The 20693-nt window shown below is 47.9% G+C and overlaps 1 protein-coding gene across 1 annotated transcript in view; it reads left to right on the forward strand.

Annotated features, from left to right (window-relative positions):
• The window catches only part of LOC142312869 (uncharacterized), a 288408-nt gene that overhangs the window by 242190 nt on the left and 25525 nt on the right, over positions 1–20693 (forward strand). The window contains 4 exon segments of the mRNA XM_075351855.1: positions 15899–16104; positions 16234–16413; positions 16496–16619; positions 16703–16800. Coding sequence (XP_075207970.1) covers positions 15899–16104; positions 16234–16413; positions 16496–16619; positions 16703–16800 — 608 coding nt within the window.

Genomic DNA, 20693 nt, shown 5'->3' on the forward strand with positions numbered 1-20693 from the left:
TGGGTCTCAAAATTGGGGGGATCACATGCCGTTTTTTAAATTATTTATTTTACTGTCACTCAGCATGGGGGCGTGTCTGACTGCAAAACCAATCATAGGCGCCGGTGGCCAGGGAAAGCAGTGAATATGAAATGAGCCTAATGAGCAGGTGTAGAGAATATGAAATGAGCCTAATGAGTGGCTGGCACTTTCAGAAGCAGGTGAAGTCGTGACAGCCGAGCCGGTGATTGGTGAGTATGAAGCGGAGAGCGACAGAGCGCGAGCGAGAGAGACCGACATAGAGAGAATGAAGAAAAGTTGGTGACCTGCGTTTTTGACAAAAATGCATCCAAAACGCAACCAAAAAGCAGTGCAAGCGCACAGCTAAACATTCTGGTTGCGTTTTGACACACCTCATTTATTTTAATTGGTGGAAAATGTTCTCATAACACAATGTAGAAGTGACATGCTGCTTTTTTTAGGCAACAATATTAACAAATATTTGCCAAATAAAATGCTGCCGAAAAAAAAAGCAAAGTGCGGATGGAAATCCTGATTTATCGTAGACTTTGCTGGGGAAGCAAAACGCATGCATTTCGTCAATGACACAGTGCAGTGTAAAACGAAACCAAAACGCAAGAAAAAAAAGCAACTTGCGGACATGGACTAAATCTCTCCAGACCCCACACACAAACTTCCCCTCATCCAGCCCCATGACAACCAGCACAGCAGAGTCCTGCATACACTGAGGAGCTGATCATGTGACCCCCCTGACTCCTCCCCTCCATGTGACATCATCACAGGTCCTGGAAGCACAGAGCAAAACATCCAGCTTCATTTTGAACACACCCCTATCACTTGACCAATTAGCTCATACCTGGAAGGAGCCCATACATTCTAGCTTCTACCATACATACCTCAATTGGTCGTTAGGAGTACCGAGAGCAGCCACAACCAGAAAGGTAATGCTCGCTTTTTACTAATTACTACCATTTTGCCTGGCTACGTAATCAGCCTTTGTTATCCTTCTGGAATTTTACAGCCCTTCAAATGTGAGACCCTCATTACCAGTTACTTTTTTAGCATGAATCGCTTAAAGGATTGTAAGGGGTGGGCAGACCCCTTACAAGGAGGTGCAGTTTCCCCCTGAAGATACCTCACTCTGGGGTAGTTACTGTTGATGTTATTAATAAACATGTTTTTACTGTGCAGTGGGGTTTCCCCTAGAGCCCGGGTGGGACGCCTGTCCCCATAGAAACAGGGCAGGAGAGAGGAGGAGCCGGCAGCTTAGAGAGAGAAGTGTGTGTGTGAGAAAGTCAGTTGATTCCGGGACGGGGGAGAAGGAACAGCCAGGGGCAGAGTGTGGGAGCTGGAAGAATAGGGAAGCCGGAGAGAAAAGGAGCGGGCGGAATCTCAAGAGCGAAGCAGACTGGTGTGGGTCCGGTTTGTGGGTACCCATAGTGGGAGCCGGGTGAAGCAGAGTAGCCGGGCACATCCCCACTGGAGAGGACGTCAGGGCAGGCTTCCCCCAGCTAAGGAAAAACGTGAAGTCATCTGCAACTGCCGGTTTATTTTGGAAAATAAAGAATGTCTTTTATTTGCACCAAAGCATGCCTGGAGAGTGTTTATATGTCGGACGACATCTGCACCACCACACTCTGCCCCACCAAGACATCTCCTGTCCCGATAGTGACGGCGGAACCAGGGGTAAGCCTGAACGAAGGGGCCACGACTACAAGCCCTGAGGCACCCCTGGCACCCCGTTACATGTGGCGTAGTCGGCAGGATCCGGATTATCTGCAGGGGGTCCCGATCCAAGAAGATGGAGACCAAGTGGTGCCTAAGGCGTTGGACCAGGCACAAGACGGCGGTAAGATGGCCGCCGTCTTCACGAGTACAGCGAGCGCGCAAAGAATTGGCGCCAAACGAAAGACCCTGAGTTGGCCGGCGAAGAAAAAGAAGTACAGAGTACGCCGTCCAAAGAGGGGAGGTGCTGGCCCTAAGATGTTACTGAAAACATGTGGAGAGGGTGGCAGTACAGAGAAAAAGAAGAGTCGCCTATGCTGGGTCGATTTAATGTGTGAGACTGGGGGTGGAGCGTATACAAGAGCGGGAAAAGAAGGCCCGCCTCCACCTTCCCCAGCATCTCCACCGTCCCCGGCGCCATTACAGGAAGGTCTGCAAGAGATCGGATGGGAAGAGTGTCAGTACCGGAGACGTACACAGCAGAGACCGGTGCTGGCTGAGATTTCCCGGCCGAGAAACACGCTGGCGGTGTCGCCAGAAGTCATGACAGGACTGAGTGCTGACCCAGACAAGGGGACACCGGCGGTGTTAGCAATCCACCAGAGTATGGTCACACACCCGGTGATCGTCGTGGGTAGTCCCCGTCCGTCCCGTTCAGCGACCCCGTCACCCCCGTCGGCGGTTGAAGAGGCAAAACCGGAGACAGAGGCGCCAGAACCACCAGTCAACTACGAACCGTTCCGGAGGCTGCGCCGCTTGCCAGGTCAGTCCCTTTCCGAATATGTGAGCGCTCAGCGGGCCGAATGGCAGCGCGCTTACCATCCCGAGTGACCCGTAACGACCGGAGGTGATGGACATGTTCGTGTTGAAGACCGGTGTTGTTAAGGAGCCGGAAATGTTCCACAGTTTGCAACCATGTTTAAGTTACCGAGCCCGGAAGGAGCCTGATGCTGGACTGAGCCAGGGGCTCCCTCCGTGATGTTAAGGAAGACTTTATTGTTTGTCCTCCTATCTACAAAGACCGGGAGTGCTGTGAAAGCCTCCGGGCAGAAGACCAGCAAAGACCGGGAGTGCCTGCTGAAGGCCTCCGGGCACACTGCCTACAAAGACCGGGAGCTCCCAGGAGGGACTCCGGGCGCAGAACTTGGGCGCTCAGTGGTTGACTTTGTTTATGAAGGTTTTAAAGTTTTATCCAAAGTTTGCCTTGCTGCTAAATTGTGTTTTACAGGTTCGAGCCTTGCCGGGAGGCTTAGGCTTAAAGAGGGGAGGAATGTAAGGGGTGGGCAGACCCCTTACAAGGAGGTGCAGTTTCCCCCTGAAGATACCTCACTCTGGGGTAGTTACTGTTGATGTTATTAATAAACATGTTTTTACTGTGCAGTGGGGTTTCCCCTAGAGCCCGAGTGGGACGGCTGTCCCCATAGAAACAGGGCAGGAGAGAGGAGGAGCCGGCAGCTTAGAGAGAGAAGTGTGTGTGTGAGGAAGTCAGTTGATTCCGGGACGGGGGAGAAGGAACAGCCAGGGGCAGAGTGTGGGAGCTGGAAGAATAGGGAAGCCGGAGAGAAAAGGAGCGGGCGGAATCTCAAGAGCGAAGCAGACTGGTGTGGGTCCGGTTTGTGGGTAGCCATAGTGGGAGCCGGGTGAAGCAGAGTAGCCGGGCACATCCCCACTGGAGAGGACGTCAGGGCAGGCTTCCCCCAGCTAAGGAAAAACGTGAAGTCATCTGCAACTGCCGGTTTATTTTGGAAAATAAAGAATGTCTTTTATTTGCACCAAAGCATGCCTGGAGAGTGTTTATACGTCGGACGACATCTGCACCACCACACTCTGCCCCACCAAGACATCTCCTGTCCCGATAGTGACGGCGGAACCAGGGGTAAGCCTGAACGAAGGGGCCACGACTACAAGCCCCGAGGCACCCCTGGCACCCCGTTACAGGATCATGCAGCAATCAGACATTTTACTTTAAGGCCAGTTTCATACATCCATGTTTTGTGGGCCAAGTATGGAGAACGATGCTCTGATAAGATGCAGGACTTCTTACCAAACTCAAAGTATGCCTAAGCCAGGAGACTGCGAGCCAGTTCAAGGCTCCATCTCTGTCAGTTACCTCAGATATAATGGAGGATACACCATCTCTGTCACTTATCTCAGATATAATAGCCAAGGCACTGTCAGTTACCTCACATATAATGGAGGAGGCTCTGTCACCTCAGATATAATTGTAGGAAGCTCAGTCTATGTCACTTACCTCAGATTTAATGGAGGAGGCTCTGTCAGATACCTCAGATATAATGGAGGATGCTCTGTCTCTGTCACTTACCTCAGATTTAATGGAGGAGGCTCTGTCAGATACCTCAGATATAATGGAGGAGGCTCTGTCTCTGTCCCTTACCTCTGATATAATGGAGGAGGCTCTGTCTCTTTCCCTTACCTCAGATATAATGGAGGAGGCTCTGTCTCTGTCACTTACATCAGATATAATGGAGGAGGCTCTGTCAGTTACCTCAGATATAATAGAGGAGGCTCTGTCTCTGTCACTTACCTCAGGTATAATGGAGGAGGCTCTGTCTCTGTCACTTACCTCAGATATAATGGAGGAGGCGCTGTCTCTGTCACTTACCTCAGGTATAATGGAGGAGGCGCTGTCTCTGTCACTTATCTCAGATATAATGGAGGAGGCGCTGTCTCTGTTATCTCAGAATGCAGGAGGCTGTGTCTCTCAGTGTGCTCAGCTTATATAATGCAGGAGGCGCTGTCACTGTAAGTTGGCTCAGATATAATGGAGGAGGCTCTGTCATTTGCCTCAAATATAATGGAGGAGGCTCTGTCTGTGTCAGTTACCTCAGATATAATGGAGGAGGCTCTGTCTCTGTCAGTTACAGTGAAGGAAATAATTATTTGATCCCTTGCTGATTTTGTAAGTTTGCCGACAGAGTCTATAATTTTAAGGGTAGGTCAATTTTAACAGTGAGCGATAGAATATCCAAAATAAAATCTAGAAAATCACAGTAAATAAATTATATAAATTTATTTGCATTTTGCAGAGAGAAATAAGTATTTGATGCCCTACCAACCATTAAGAGTTCTTGCTCCTACAGACCACTTGGACGCTGCTAATCAACTCGTTACCTGCATTAAAGACAGCTATTTTAAATTGTCACTTGTATAAAAGACTCCTGTCCACAGACTCAATCAGTCAGACTGTAACCTCTACAACATGGGCAAGACGAAAGAGCTTTCTAAGGATGTCAGGGACAAGATCATAGAACTGCACAAGGCGATAATGGCTTACAAAACCATAAGTAAGATGCTAGGTGAGAAAGAGACGATTGCTGGTGCAATAGTAAGAAAATGGAAAAAATACAAAGTGAGTGTCAATCGACATCGATCAGGGGCACCATGCAAATTCTCACCTTGCGTGTATCCAGGATCATGAGGAAGGTGAGAGATCAGCCTAAAACTACATGGGGGGGGGAACTGGTTAATCATCTCAAGGCAGCTGGGACCACTGTCACCAAGAAATCCATTGGTAACACATTACGCCGTAATGGATTAAATCCTGCAGTGCCCACAAAGTCCCACTGCTGAAGAAGGCACATGTGCAGACCTGTCTGAAGTTTGCCAATGAAACACTTGGATGATTCTGAGCTTGATTGGGAGAAGGTGCTGTGGTCAGATGAGACAAAAATGGAGCTCTTTTGCATTACCTTAACTCGCTGTGTTTGGAAGAAGAGAAATGCTGCCTATGATCCAAAGACCACCGTCAAAACTGTAAAGCATGGAGGTAGAAACATTATGTTTTTGGGGTGTTTCTCTGCTAAGGGCACAGGACTACTTAACCTCCTCAATGAGACAATGGATGGAGCCATGTACCGTAAAATCCTGAGTGACAACCTCCTTTCCTCAGCCAGGACATTAAAAATGGGTCGTGGCTGGGTCTTCCAGCACGACAATCACCAAAACATAGAGCCAAAGTAACGTAGGAGTGGTTCAAAAAGAAGCACGTTAAGGTCATGGAGTGGCATAGCCAGTCTCCAGTCCTTAATCCCATAGAAAACGTATGAAGGGAGCTGAAGCTCTGAGTTGCCAACTGAGAGCCTCAAAATCTTAATGACTTAGAGATGATCTGCAAAGAGGGATGGACCAAAATTCCCCCTGACATGTGCACAAACCTCATTATCAACTACAAAAAAGGTCTGACTGCTGTGTTTGCCAACAAAGGTTTTGCCACCAAGTATTAAGTCTTGTTTGCCGGAGGGATCAAATACTTATTTCTCTCTGCAAAATGCAAATACATTTTTACAATGTGATTTTCTGGATTTTGTTTTTGATATTCTGTCTCTCACTGATAAAATGAACCTACCCTTAAATTATAGACTGTTCATGTCTTTGTCATTGGGCAAATTTGATCAGCAAGGGATCAAATAATTATTTCGTTGACTGTACCTTAGATATAATGGAGGAGGCTCTGTCAGTGACCTCAGATATAATGGAGAAGGCTCTGTCAGTGACCTCACATATAATGGAGGACGCTCCATCTCTGTCTGTGATCTCAGATATAATGGAGGAGGCTCTGTCTCTGTCAGTGATCTCAGATATAATGGAGGAGGCTCCATCTGTCAGTAACCTTAGATATAATGGAGGAGGCTCTGTCTCTCTGTGATCTCAGATATAATGGAGTAGGCTCTGTCTCTGTCAGTTACCTCAGATATAATGGAGGAGGCTGTAGGCCACTTTACACGCAGCGACATCGCTGCCCGTGGCATACAAAATCGCTAGTACCTGTCACACAGACTTACCTTCCTAGCGACGTCGCTGTGGCCGGCGAACAGCCTCTTTTCTAAGGGGCCGGTTTGGGCAGCATCACAGCGACGTTACACGGCAGACGTCCAATAGAAGCGGAGGGGCGGAGAGCAGCCACAGAAAAGTCACGCCCACCTCGTTGCCGGAGGACACAGGTATGGTGTTGTTCGTCGTTCCTGGAGTGTCACACGTAGCAATGTGTGCTGCCTCAGGAATGACAAACAATCTGCATCCAAAAGCAGCAACGATATTTGGGAAAGGAACGACTTGTCAACGATCAACGATTAGGTGAGTATTTTGCATCGTTAGCGGTCGCTCGTACGTGTCACACGCAACAACGTCGCTAACGAGGCCGGATGTGCGTCACGAATTCCGTGACCCTAATGACATCTCGTTAGCGATGTCGTTGCGTGTAAAGCGGTTTTGTGTCTCTGTCAGTTACCTCAGATATAATGGTGGAGTCTCTGTCTCTGTCACTTACAGTACCTCAGATATAATGGAAGAGGCTCTGTCTCTGTCAGTTACCTCAGATATAATGGAGGAGGCGCTGTCTCTGTCACTGGCCTCAGATATAATGGCGGATGAAAGATTACTAGACTGTCCAAAAATGATTTCTCCTTAATACTCCAAAGGGGACAATGCCGTCGATTCTTCAAAACTAGGAGTTAAGCGGGCTTTACACACTGCGATATCGGTCCCGATATCGCTAGTGTGGTTACCCGCCCCCATCTGTTGCGCGACACGGGCAAATCACTGCCCGTGCTGCACAACATCGCCCAGACCCGTCACACATACTTACCTGCCCGGCGACGTCGCTGTGACCGGCAAACCGCCTCCTTTCTAAGGGGGCGGTCCTTGCGGCGTCACAGCGACGTCACTGAGCGGCCACCCAATAGCAGCGATGGGGCGGAGCTGAGCGGGACGTAACCTCCCGCCCACCTCCTTCCTTCCGCATAGCGGCCGGGAGGCAGGTAAGGAGAGCTTCCTCGTTCCTGCAGTGTCACACGGAGCGATGTGTGCTGCCGCAGGAGCGAGGAACAACCTCGTTACTGCCGCAGTAACGATTTTTGAGAATGGACCCCCATGTCACCGATGAGCGATTTTGCACGTTTTTACAACGATGCAAAATCGCTCATCTGTGTCACACGCAACGGCATCGCTAATGCGGCCGGATGTGCGTCACCAATTCCGTGACCCCAACGAGTTCACATTAGCGATGTCGTAGCGTGTAAAGCCCCCTTTAGTTTATTCAAGAGCACAGAGCAGAAACGGGAAACGAGTTATAAAGCACGCAGACACACGCAGGTGTTCAGATTGGGTGGTTTGGCTATCTGGCCACGAACTATGGTGTTAGGGTTTTTTAAACCTGGTTTAGACAAAGGGTTACGTTGTAGAAAAGGGCGTAATAAGTTACATCATACTGTGGCAGAAGGCGGTTATACTTTAAGACAAAGAAGGCGCAAGTCCAATATGTCAGTATACATACATATCAATACCTAATTCTGTTTTAAAGCATAAGTTTCTATGTTCTTATCAACTCACGTCCTTAATCACATCACAGCTCTAAAGGTGGCTTTCAAGGGTGCTATCACGCTCGACATCGCTAGCATCGGCTAGCGATGTTGCAGCGTGTAAAGCCCGCTTTAGTGTGCTCCCATTACTCTTCAATATTGACAGGCCTATGTTTCTTCGTTTTTGTGCTATTCCACTATATTAACTATTTTCTATTATATAATACCACATTTCTATTCTTGCTAAATGACACTGAGGTAATTTTATGGCTCATTCTTGGGAGAACGTTTATTTATGCATCTCATTTGCTGCAAAACTAGTCTGCCTAACTGTACCAAGGTCTGCAGACAACATGGCTGCTAGGGTTTGCTGAGCACAGGATGGCTGCTCGATGCAGCAGGACTTACCATTTTCTCACAGAGGAGGCTCTGCCTCTGTCACTTACCTCAAATATAATAGAGGAGGCTCTGTCTGTGTCAGTTACCTCAGACATGATGGAGGAGGCTGTCTCTGTCAGTTGGACTGCTTTCACACTACGTTTTTTTAGCATGCGTTATGAACGTTTTTTGCTGCAAAAGCGGATCCTGTTTTTGCAGAGAAAAACGCATGCAAATGCATGTGTTATTTTGCAGGATCCTTTCACTTGAAGTTTATGGGCGGGCATTGGAGTTATGTGATCGGGAGTGAGGGGAACTGAACGTGAGACTGGGACCCTGCATCTGACAGCTGCGGTAAGCTGTAACCAAGGTAAATATCGGGTAACTAAGTGAAGTGCTTTGCTTGAATACCCGATATTTACCTTGGTTACGAGCATCCGCACCTGCTAGGAACCAGCTTCCTGCACACATAACCAAGGTAAACATCTAGTAACTAAGAAGCGCTTTGCTTGGTTACCCGATATTTACCTTGGTTATGAGCGTCCGCCGCTCTCAGGCGGGCGAGAGAGGGAGGGGGAGAGAGAGAGAGAGGGGGAGAGAGACTGATCACGACTGGTTGGTTTCTGGGCATGCTCAGTAGAGCAAGCAGGATCCTGTCTATCAGCATGCCAGCGTTCATATGCGTTTGCGTGCTGTTTAGTCAGGATCCAGCGATTTGCAGTATTTGGACGCAGCTCAAAAACGCTACACATAGCGTTTTTGAAAAAAGTTAATAAACTGCAAGTTGCTGGATCCTCACTATAACGCATGCAAATGCATGTGAACGCATGTTGACGCGAGTCCATTGCAAATGCATTGGAATGAAAACGCATTTGCACTGGATCTGTTTTTGCGTTAAACGTTCATGACGCATGTTAAAAAAACGTAGTGTGAAAGCAGCCTTACCTCAGATGTAATGGAGGAGGTTCTATCTTTCTCATTCTACCTCAGCTAAAATAAAGAAAGCTCTCTTCAAGTGTACCTCAGATATTTTGTACATGCTGTCATGCTGCCTGTCAGAGTTCCGGGTTTTCCAGTTTTCTTTTGAAAGAGCTTGCCCTTTGTTAACATGGAGTTTTCTGTTCTGTTGCCCTACTTCCTGTCCATCTGTTTAAAAGCCGCCCCTAAAGCTTAGTCCAGTGGCTGAGTATACTGCTTCCTGTGTACTCCTGCCCTGCTGCTCTCATCTCCTGATTGCTGTTTGGATTCAGTGGAAACACCTGACACCAGCTCTGGACTTCACCTCTCATCCAACTGTGCTAGGACTCTGTCTGCTGTCTCTGGACGGCATTTCTGCCTGGTCCCTTCCATTCATATCCACCCTAGGACTCTCATCACGTACGGACATTTTCTGGACTATATCTGCTGCCCTTTGTGTCCCGGCTGCTGTGCATTTTGGCCTTCTGGGGTGATTGCCGGACAGCCCCTGTATAGGGGTTCGCTCTTGGTGGTCTCCCTGGGGGAGTCCGGTGTGCAGCCCGGGAATTCCCTTTTGCTCTGAAACCAGCAGGTATTTACTGTGTTTATGTTCCACTGTGTATATACTGTTCTGTGTGCATTTTGCAGTTACATATTACTGTGTATATCTTTGTTCTGTTTACATATTGTGGTTACTTATTATTTTGTATTTTCTGTTCTGTGCACATTTTGCGGTTACATATTGTAAAACGTCTTTTGCACCAAGAACTCGTCTCTGGTTGTCATTGCCCTAACGCAATCGAACTCCTCAGTACATACAGTAGTATTACACTGCCTCAGAAAGATGGATTATGTTCTATCTCTTTCTTATTGTGATAAAACAGAAAATGCTCTATCAGACTACTATAGTGGTTCCTGTTCTCTCCATTATCTTCCTGACAGGACTGACATCCATCCAGCTTGCTCTCTCCCCCTCACTTCTCTGGCTCTTCCCACTTTCTATTTTAGGGTGCTTTCACACATCCGGTTTTTGCCATCAGGCACAATTCGGTGAATACCGGATAAAACAGTTCCGTCACCAGATGCGTTTTTATCCTCATTGAAGTGTGTTAGCGCTCGATTGTGCCTGATGCCCTTGCATTTCATCTGGCATGCGCCGGATCCTGCAAAATTTCTGTGTCCGGCTGCCGGAAAGGACGCACAATGGAACGTTTTTTGTCACTGGCAAAAAAACGTACTGCATCGGAGCCGTGTGGCGTGTTGTAAAATGAGAGCCTATTGGCGCTGGAGCATGCTTTTGTAACTGAGCATGCTCAGACGTGTAAATTCCTTTCTGGTTAGAAAATATTTCTCTCTGTCTCTCTGTCGCTGTCTGTCTCTCTGTCTCTCTGTCGATGTCTGTCTCTCTGTCTCTGTCTGTCTCTGTCTGTCTCTGTCTGTCTCTGTCGATGTCTGTCTGTCGATGTATGTCTGTCTGTCGATGTCTGTCTGTCTGTCGATGTCTGTCTGTCGATGTATGTCTGTCTGTCGATGTCTGTCTGTCTGTCGATGTCTGTCTGTCTGTCGATGTCTGTCTGTCTGTCGATGTCTGTCTGTCGATGTCTGTCTGTCTGTCGATGTATGTCTGTCTGTCGATGTATGTCTGTCTGTCGATGTATGTCTGTCTGTCGATGTATGTCTGTCGATGTCTGTCTCTCCCCCTCACCGATCACCGGTGCGGCGCTGCACAGCTGTCACAAAGCTCTACCCGGCTCATCCCGAATTGCCCTGGTGCGGTGGCAATCGGGGTAATAAGTAGTTAATGGCAGCCCATAGCTGCCACTAAGTCCTAGCTTAATTATGGCAGGCATCTATGAGACACCCCCCCCATGATTAACCTGTAAGTTAAAGAAAATAAACACATACACCACGCTGTCAGCGGTGACGTCTCTCAGGTTACCCGCGGCCACTGCTACAATGGATCAGTTTTTTTAACTGATCCATCCCATCAGTTTTTCCACAATCTGCAACGCACCGGATTGTGCTTGACGGCAAAAACCGGATGTGTGAAAGTAGCCTTAAGGCTGCTTTACACACAACAATATCGCTAGCTATCTGGTTAGCGATGTGACACGCCCATATCGTTAAGATTTGCAGAGATCGCTCATAGGTCGTTTTGTAGCGGTTACACGTACACATCTCACAAATGACGCTACATCGTTCAGCGATATATTGTTTGACCAAGGCGGTTGTGTGGATGTTGTTCGTCGTTGCCAGGGTGTCAAACGTAGCAATATGTCTGCTGCGTTCCAAACGACGAACAATATTTTAAAACTGAACAACGTGTCAACGATTTTACCCACCCTATTTGCGATCGTTCGGAGTCGCATGTAGGTGTCACATGCAATGACATCGCTAACGATGATGGAAGTGCGTCGCGAAAACCATGACCCCGACGACATATCGTCAGATAAATCGTAGCGTGTAAAGCGGCCTTTACTTCCAGGATTTATGTTAGCTGTAGTTCTTTCCCTGAACAAGATTATATATGGTAGACAGATAAGATGCTTTCCCTCCACTGAACATCTATGAGAAGATCCCAGTCACATCCGGTGTGCTGGTATAAGGGCGGCTTTGCACATTGCAACATCGCAAGCCGATGCTGCGATGTTGCACGCGTTAGTCCCCGCCCCCGTCGCAGGTACGATATCGTGTGATAGCTGGCGTAGCGAAAATTATCGCTACGCCAGCTTCACATGCACTCACCTGCCCTGCGACCGTCGCTCTGGCCGGCGACCCGCCTCCTTCCTAAGGGGGCGGGTCATGCGGCGTCATAGCGACGTCACACGGCAGGCAGCCAATAGCGGCGGAGGGGCGGAGATGAGCAGGATGTAAACATCCCGCCCACCTCCTTCCTTCCGCATATCCTACGGAAGCCGTGGTGACGCCGGTAGGAGATGTTCCTCGCTCCTGCGGCTTCACACACAGCGATGTGTGCTGCCGCAGGAGCGAGGAACAACATCGGACCGTCGCGTCAGTGTAATTATGGATTACGCCGACGCTGCACCGATGATACGATTACGATGATTTTGCGCTCGTTAATCGTATCATCTAGGCTTTACACACTACGATGTCGCATGCGATGCCGGATGTGCTTCACTTTCAATTTGACCCCACCGACATCGCACCTGCGATGTCGTAGTGTGCAAAGCCCGCCTAAGACTCTGTGCAGGAAAATGTGGTCGTCATTAATAATACAATAGTTCTATAGTACAGGTTGGTTTATATGGCCACAACAGTCACAAATATCTGTTGTTTTTTTAATTATTTTCCTTAACATAATATGGTAAAATTTAGAATATTTGTTTTTTATTTTCTTACACACAAAGTTTTTTCACATATAATAATATTTATTTAATAGAGTGATCACACAATATACACTTCTTTGATATTTTTTAAATTCTAAAGCGTAGTATATTCTCCCTGCCTGTGCCTGTATAATACCTCACCTCTGGCAGGGACTAATAGATATGTACACGGTCATAGTTATGCCTCAAGCTTTCATAGCGACATCGCCTCAACATCAACCTTCTTACAACGTAGATGCCTTGGTTGCTCTTGGCAGCTGTACATTTTTAAACACCTGGCATCGGTTCTGCCCATTTCATCCCTGTACATGTAGATTGTAATTCCCAAATGGGTTAACCATTTGTAAAAAAGGAAATGCCATGTGTCTAATGCTATTTACATGTTTCTTTTTTGAAGAAAAAACAAAAAGCCAGCACTAAATGTGCACTTCAGCACTAAAAATTCCAAACTGTACTTATTATAAAAATTTTGAGATTTTTGGCAAAAAATTGCAATTTGGTAAATATGGTAAAATTTAGAGTATTTGTTTTTTATTTTCTCCCACACACAGTTTTTTCACATATAATATTTAATAGAGTGATCACACAATATACACTTCTTTGATATTTTTTAAATTCTAAAGCGTAGTATATTCTCCCTGCCTGTGCCTATATAATACCTCACCTCTGGCAGGGACTAATAGGTATGTACACGGCCATAGTTATGCCTCAAGCTTTCATAGCGACATCACCTCAACATCAACCTTCTTACAACGTAGATGCCTTAGTTGCTTTTGGCAGCTGTACATTTTTAAACACCTGGCATCGGTTCTGCCCATTTCATCCCTGTACATGTAGATTGTAATTCCCAAATAGGTTAACCATTTGTAAAAAAGGAAATGCCATGTTTCTAATACTATTTACATGTTTCTTTTTTGACAGCTTCTTTATTCAAATCCTATAGAAAAACTTAAAAGAAAAAATCAAGAAAATAAAAGCCATATACAGAGTAGAGATGAGCAAAACTGATGTTCGGGTTCGAATACAGACTACAAAAAAACCAGAGTTTTGGTTCGAAGTTCGGTCAGTTGCGAGTGCAGACCACTCAAACGAGCAGCGCTGTGCTTGGGTATGATTGATGCTCAACCTTGTGCATGCCGTGTGCAGTGTTTGAACAGCTCGCGATGGGGGTATAATCAGTGTGATCAGATGTAGTGTGGAAATACACACACACAAAAAATATATATAATTAATTAATTGAAATTCTGCCCACCCTCCCTTAGAAGTGTTCTGCTTATGGCTGGCTACATATAGGTGGAGACACAAACTACTCAATTACTGACTTCCACTGAGGTTCGGGTCAAGTCAGGGTTGCAAACCAAACCTTATCTTTGGTTCGACTGTACCCTTGAAACCGAACTTCCAAAGGTTCGCTCATCTCTAATACAGAATAAAAACAAATTACAATGAAGCCAAAACTACTGTAAATGTAGATCTCTCTGCGAGTAACTGCTTTAACCGTTAAACTATTAGTCTGGTCTGTAGACTTTTGAAAAATAAAAAATATCCCAGAATATTCTGAAGGAAGTTGAGTTCTGTTCTTCATTCTACTACGAGAATAGATCCTAGTGCACAGGTGGATTGTGGTAATTTAATCCTTGTAGGCCTATGAGCTAATATGTATATACAACTGTACTATAAAATGAAGATATTGTCCTCATGGTGTAGTAGTTTTGTGAACCTGGTACCTTAAGTATTAGTGATGCCAAATTCAGTGTAACTGACGGAGACATGAATGAGTTTTATGGAAGATGAGCAGTGTATTCAGCTGCCAACCTTCGAAGAAGAAAAGGCTTGTTAGGCTATGTGCGTACGTTGCGTACAAGCCCTGCAGAAATTTCTGCAGCGATCTGAAGAGCACATGTGCGCTTTAGATCGCTGCAGAAATGTCCGTAGTGAGCGCCGATTCCATGCGCTCTGCCTGCAGCTCCTGCCATAGACAGAGCAGGAGCTGCCGGCAAAGCGCAGGAAAGAAGTGACATGTCACTTCTTTTTGCGCAGCGCTTCGGCAGTAGCCGAAGCGCTGCGCTCTTAAACGCCACGTGCGCACGGCCCCTGCACAGTCTCCATAGACTGTGCAGGGGACGCAGGACGCATGCAGTTACGCTGCGCTACAAAGCGCAGCGTAACTGCATGTTTTTACGCGACGTGCGCACATAGCCTTACAGTGTGTGGTCTAAAATATATAGTTTTTTATCAGTAGATAAATATGAATAAAACAACCTCTGAATGCTGTAAAATATGCTAAATAGTAATATTCAAGTACAGATACCTCACAACACCTGTTCCAAAACTGCCAGCCTGTTGGTCCAGATGACATGAAATTGCTACAGCCAACTAGTGGCCTAAGGCTAAGTTCACACTTCCGTTGTTTTGCATCAGTCACAATCCGTCGCCTTGAGGAATTACGGTATTCTGCAAAATATTTTGCAGGAATCCAGTTTTTCCCCATAGACTTCTATTAGTAACGGATTGCAACTGATGATGCTGCGTTGCATCCGCTGCGTCGCGGTAAGTCGTTTTTTAACTGACCGCCGGGCGGGAGCAACGCAGCCTGTAACGGTTTTTGAGCAGCGCAATCCGTAGGATTTTGCTGCGCATGCGCTCTCTGGCTCCCTGCACCCGTAACCAGGATACACATCGGGTAACCAAGCAATGCGCTTTGGTTAGTTACCCAATATTTACACTGGTTACGGGTGCAGGGAGCCAGCGCTAAGCGGTGTATGCTAGTAACCAAGATAAATATCGGGTAACCAAGCAAAAAGTGCTTTTCTTATACCCGATATTTACCCTGGCTGTGCAGGGAGCCTGACACTTCCCCGCTCGGCTCTGACCCCTCCCGCACTCAGCATGTACGTACACACACACACACACACACACACCCCCACCCACGGCCCCGCTCAGCTCCACCCACCCCGAACTCCGCCCCCTCGCGCTATGCCCCCCGCACACAACGTAGTCCGACAAAGAAATTCTGTTCTTTGTCATCCGTTGTACAGCGCATCAGTCATATGACTGATGCAAAACAACAGAAATGTGATCTTAGCCTAAGCAGTACTAGTCAATCCTTTCAAGAAAACAGAACATAACTTCTACACTTTGTAGCTCCTGGATGCTTCCCTTTTTTATATCCAGTAATTGTATTATTACATCTTATTTTTATGATATTACAGCGGCTCATATTCTTTCCATTCAGTTCCGTACAATATCGGATCCTCTCAGATCTTCTATATAAGACAATTTTCCTTATTGACCAATCAAGGATGGATAGAGACAGAGACAAGATGATGGAGAGGATATTACACCTCACCCTTGAGATACTCTTCCGGCTTACTGGAAAGGTGAGAGATTCTGATGACGTCACGTTACATCATTCTTATCTATGGGAATAACAGATGGATAGAACTGAAGAGGTGAGGACTCTGGATATGTCTGTAGTGAGATTGATTAATATGTTTCTCCATAACCAGGATTACACAGTAGTGGAGAAGACCTGTAGTGTGCAATGTCAGGCCCCTGTGTCTGATGGATGGAGAGGACCCCTGAGTGCAATCCCAGGACCTCCACCTCACCCACTGGTACATGAGGACATCAATGACCAAAAGATTCTAGAACTCACCTACAAGATGATTGAGCTGCTGACTGGAGAGGTGACACTGCTGGGAATGCTGGGACATTATACAGTAACGCTATGAAGGGATCGGGGGATGACGGTATCATTGTATGTGTCAGGTTCCTATAAGGTGTCAGGATGTCACCGTCTATTTCTCCAAGGAGGAGTGGGAGTATGTAGAAGGACACAAAGATCTGTACAAGGAGGTCATGATGGAGAATCCTCTGCCCCTCACATCACCAGGTAATAGACAGGACTAAATACACACAACCTATAATTATCTGTATGTAAAGAATGAATTCAGTCTCTGTATGTGTTTCCTCCAGTTCTGTCCAGTGAGAAAACAACACCAGAGAGATGTCCCCATCCTCTTCTTCCACAGGACTGTAAACAAGAAAATCTCAATGTTCCTCAGGATCATCAGGTAGATGGAGAGAAGGTGATATGAAATCTCCACTATGATGTGTAGACGGCTGTGAAGGTCTTGTGCTCTGGCCTGTATTATATACAGAATGAACAATTTATTAGAGATACCGGCCTTTTTATGGATGTAGCTTTTCATTATGAAAATTAGACTCATCAGCTTAGCGTGCAGCATAAAATTAGATGACTAGTTTCAGTGTGAGTTTTCATTAAAGTAGAAAAATTGAGTGATCTGAATGACTTTGACAAGGCATGTTCATTGGTGCTAAATCATATATGGTCAGTTTTTAAAATTGGAGTTTTTACATGTAGTAGTATCAAGATCTATACTTAAGGGTGTTTTACACTCTGCGACATCGCTACCGATATATCGTCGGGGTCACGTCGTTAGTGACGCACATCCGGCGCCGGTAGCGACATCGCAGCATGTGACACCAAGGAACGATGTGCAACGATCTCAAAAACGTCAAAAATCATTGATCGTTGACACGTCGCTCCTTTTCATAATATCGTTGGTGGTGCATGCCGCTGGTTGTTCGTCGCTCCTGCGGCGTCACACATCGGTATGTGTGACACCGCAGGAACGACGAACATCTCCTCACCTGCGTCCACCGGCAATGAGGAAGGTGGGTGGCATGTTCCAGCCGCTCATCTCCGCCCCTCCTCTGCTATTGGGCAGCTGCTTAGTGACGCCGCAGTGATGTCGCTATGACACCGAACGCACCTCCCCCTTGAAGGAGGGATTGTTCAGCGGTCACAGCGACGTCGCTGAAAAGGTATGTGCATGTGATGCTGCCGTAGCAATAATGTTCGCTACAGCAGCAACATGTACAATGAAAGGGCACCACCTGTTGGGATCTCCTGATATATAAAAGTAACCATACACAAGAAGAGGAAAGATATACCAAAAAATGGGATCACCAACACAATGTTAGAATCATAGAAAAATATTTGTATTATTTATTGCTGAAAAAATTTTGTGGACAGATTACGGCCCCAGGGAAAACAAGGGCACACATACAAACGGTTAAAAACATTTAAAAGCCAGAAATGGCATAGTTCCCCAACACGCCAACCTCCAATAATTGGATACAAAAGTATATAAAGTACCTCTAGTATTAAACAACTGACCCTCTATACAATAAAGTTGGTACAAAAAGACCCACTGGTGTATAAATAAATTGCTTCACAGAATGGGAAGGGGGGGTTAATGCGGTAAATATAGATCACAGATAACACCACACATGTCATACAGTCATTTAAGACAAAATATGCATAAATAAATCTGTAAACCCCACACCGGGTACCCGCAATATTAGATAGAAATGTGGACGTCCACAAATGTAGCTGATATATGACATGAAGCAAAAGATATTACATGTATCAAGCCTGGGGTAACTCAAGTGTAAATACAGACATATGGGTCATCCAATTCATAGCAAAAACTTGTTAGTAGTTATGCCATGAACGATAGCAACGTTCATGTTGTTTTCTCTGTCGTTTCATTGGGGGACACAGGACCATGGGTTATGCTGCTGTCACTAGGAGGCTGACACTAAGTAAACAGAAAAAGTTAGCTCCTCCCCAGCAGTATAACCCCTGAGCCGGAGGCGGGCTCAATCAGTTTTTTGCTTAGTGTCGTAGGAGGCTGATGTGGGCCGTCTGGGCCCCCTTCAGCCACTTGATTTTTTGCGTTATTTTTTTCATTTTTTCTCGGCGACGCTCGTCGCTCTCATCTGTGGTAATTTTCTTTTTCTGCAGGTATCTTTTCTCTACCTCAGCTCTCGCAGCCCGTGTGGGTACCACTCCCCTGGGTCGCAGAGGCTTGAGTTGTCGGGCCCTCTCCCCCGTCCAATTCCACGGTACCACTCCCCGGTTGGCACGCGGGGCTGAATTTTTCTGGGCACCCCTATTCACCCTGCGGTACCACCCCAAAGGGTCGCAAGGGGCATACAGCAGGGACTGGACCTCCGCAGCGCATCTGGAGTTTTTGGATGGGGCCCGCAACGCTGCTACATTTAGGGGCTTCCACCCCAATGGCGTCCAACTCCCTGCCTTCTTCAGCCTGCTTCCAGGTGCCCGCAGCCATTCCTTCGCTGAGCGGAGCACACAGGAGCATGTGCAGAGTCTCAGCCTGCACACTGGACAGCGCGCCGCGGATCAGGTAGGACCCCTACCTTCCCCCCCCCTCGGACGGCTGCAGAAATTGAGGCCCCGGTCTGGGCCTACTCGCCGGACCCCCCCGCTGCGTCCGTGGAGCTCCCTGCCGGCTCCGAGGTCGGGCGGCCCCGCATCGCTGCTGCGCCGCCGCCGCTTGCGGCCGGGTCCGCCGGCGCTGCCCCTGTACCTTTTAACAGCGCCTCCTGAGGTTGGCTCCGCCGGCGCTGCATCTGTCCGCAATGGCACCTCCGCTCGGCCACTGTCCTCGGTCCCCCAGGCCCCGTCCTCGGCGTGCCCAGGCCGCATCCCGCACGGCGCGCCGAGGATCCTCCCCGCCGCCGCCTGCGGCCGGGTCCGCCGGCGCAGCCTCTGCCCGCGACGGTGCCTCTGCTTGGGCCCCGTCCTCGGCGTGCCCAGGCCGCATCCCGCACAGCGCGCCGAGGATCCTCTCCGCCGCCGCTGCGGCCGGGTCCACCGGCGCGGCCTCTGTCCGCCCCGGCACCTCCAAAATTTAGTCCCCGGCTTCGGCCCTGTCCTCGGCGTCCCCAGGCCCGCCTCCCGCACGGCGCTATTGGACGCCGGCCTCTCCGTTCCCGCCCTCGGCCGTGCTCCAGGCATCACTTGGGGGGTGGGGGATATTTTTTTTCCCGCTCACAGCGTCCATTTTAAATAAAGAGAGAAAGAGAAAAAAAAAAAAAAAAAAAAAAAGAGAATGGGAATTTATTCCAGACTACTAGTCTGGGTTTACTGAGGCCTCAGCGTCACCTTATTTTTCCGGGGGAGAGACTAAAACACACTTTTCTTAGTGGATATTTTTTATTTTAGGTCGATTTTTATTAAAAATTTTACATACATGAGTGTTTTGCACCTTAACTCCTACAGTACTTTCGGGCACTTGTTTTGCTTCACCTTTTTTATATCGCGCTCCCAGCTCCAGTTTTTAGTTTAGTCCCCTCCGGCGGGTTAATGCCCTGTCTCAGGTCATAGATCCCCTCGCCGCCGGCCCTCGGCTTCGCGCGCATGCGCTGCGTCCCCGGCCAATACTCGGTTATACCTTCCATAGGTCTAGCGCAATCCCCTTGGGGAGGTGAGTCTCGTACCAGGGACCTTTCCTATGCTAGAAGCGGACCCGACAGGTCTCGTCTTTTGTGGCCCCCCTGTTTTCCACCTTATTCCCCAGGTCCAGACTGCTTTTTCTCCGGCAGTCTTCCGACCTCTCGGGTGATGGCCCAGGCTTTCCACCTCTGCTGGACTCCGAGCAGGACCTGGATGTTTTGGCGCATGTCTAAAGGCCTGCTGGAATTGGTGAGTCAGGCCGTAAGGCTACGGACAGCCCCCTTATCTCCATGCACGCAGGTCCCCCTTACGTCATTTGGAGCGGACCCTGCTCAGACGACATCCAGAGCTTGCTGAGTTACCGCGTGCTCACAGTCAACTGCCATACACGAAGTTTACCAGCGGTAAGTCTAGTCATCGTCTTTATTCCCTTCTACAAAAAGGGGTCTCGGTGAGAATGGGCAGACCACACTGGAGTCGCTGAGTGATCACAGACAACAACCAGACACGGCGTTTACCTGCGGTAAGTCGTGTTATTGTCATTATCATTCCCCCAGAGGGCTCTGGAGAGAGGGGGCATGGCACCTTGCAGACAGGAAGGTGCGGGCCCCTGCGGGTTTTCAGTGGACATCCAGTTCGCCGTGTGACTGCGTGAGCACGGATATTCCTCGGACACAA

Source organism: Anomaloglossus baeobatrachus, chromosome 5, assembly GCF_048569485.1.
Source record: "Anomaloglossus baeobatrachus isolate aAnoBae1 chromosome 5, aAnoBae1.hap1, whole genome shotgun sequence".
In the NCBI taxonomy this organism is placed as follows: Eukaryota; Metazoa; Chordata; class Amphibia; order Anura; family Aromobatidae; genus Anomaloglossus; species Anomaloglossus baeobatrachus.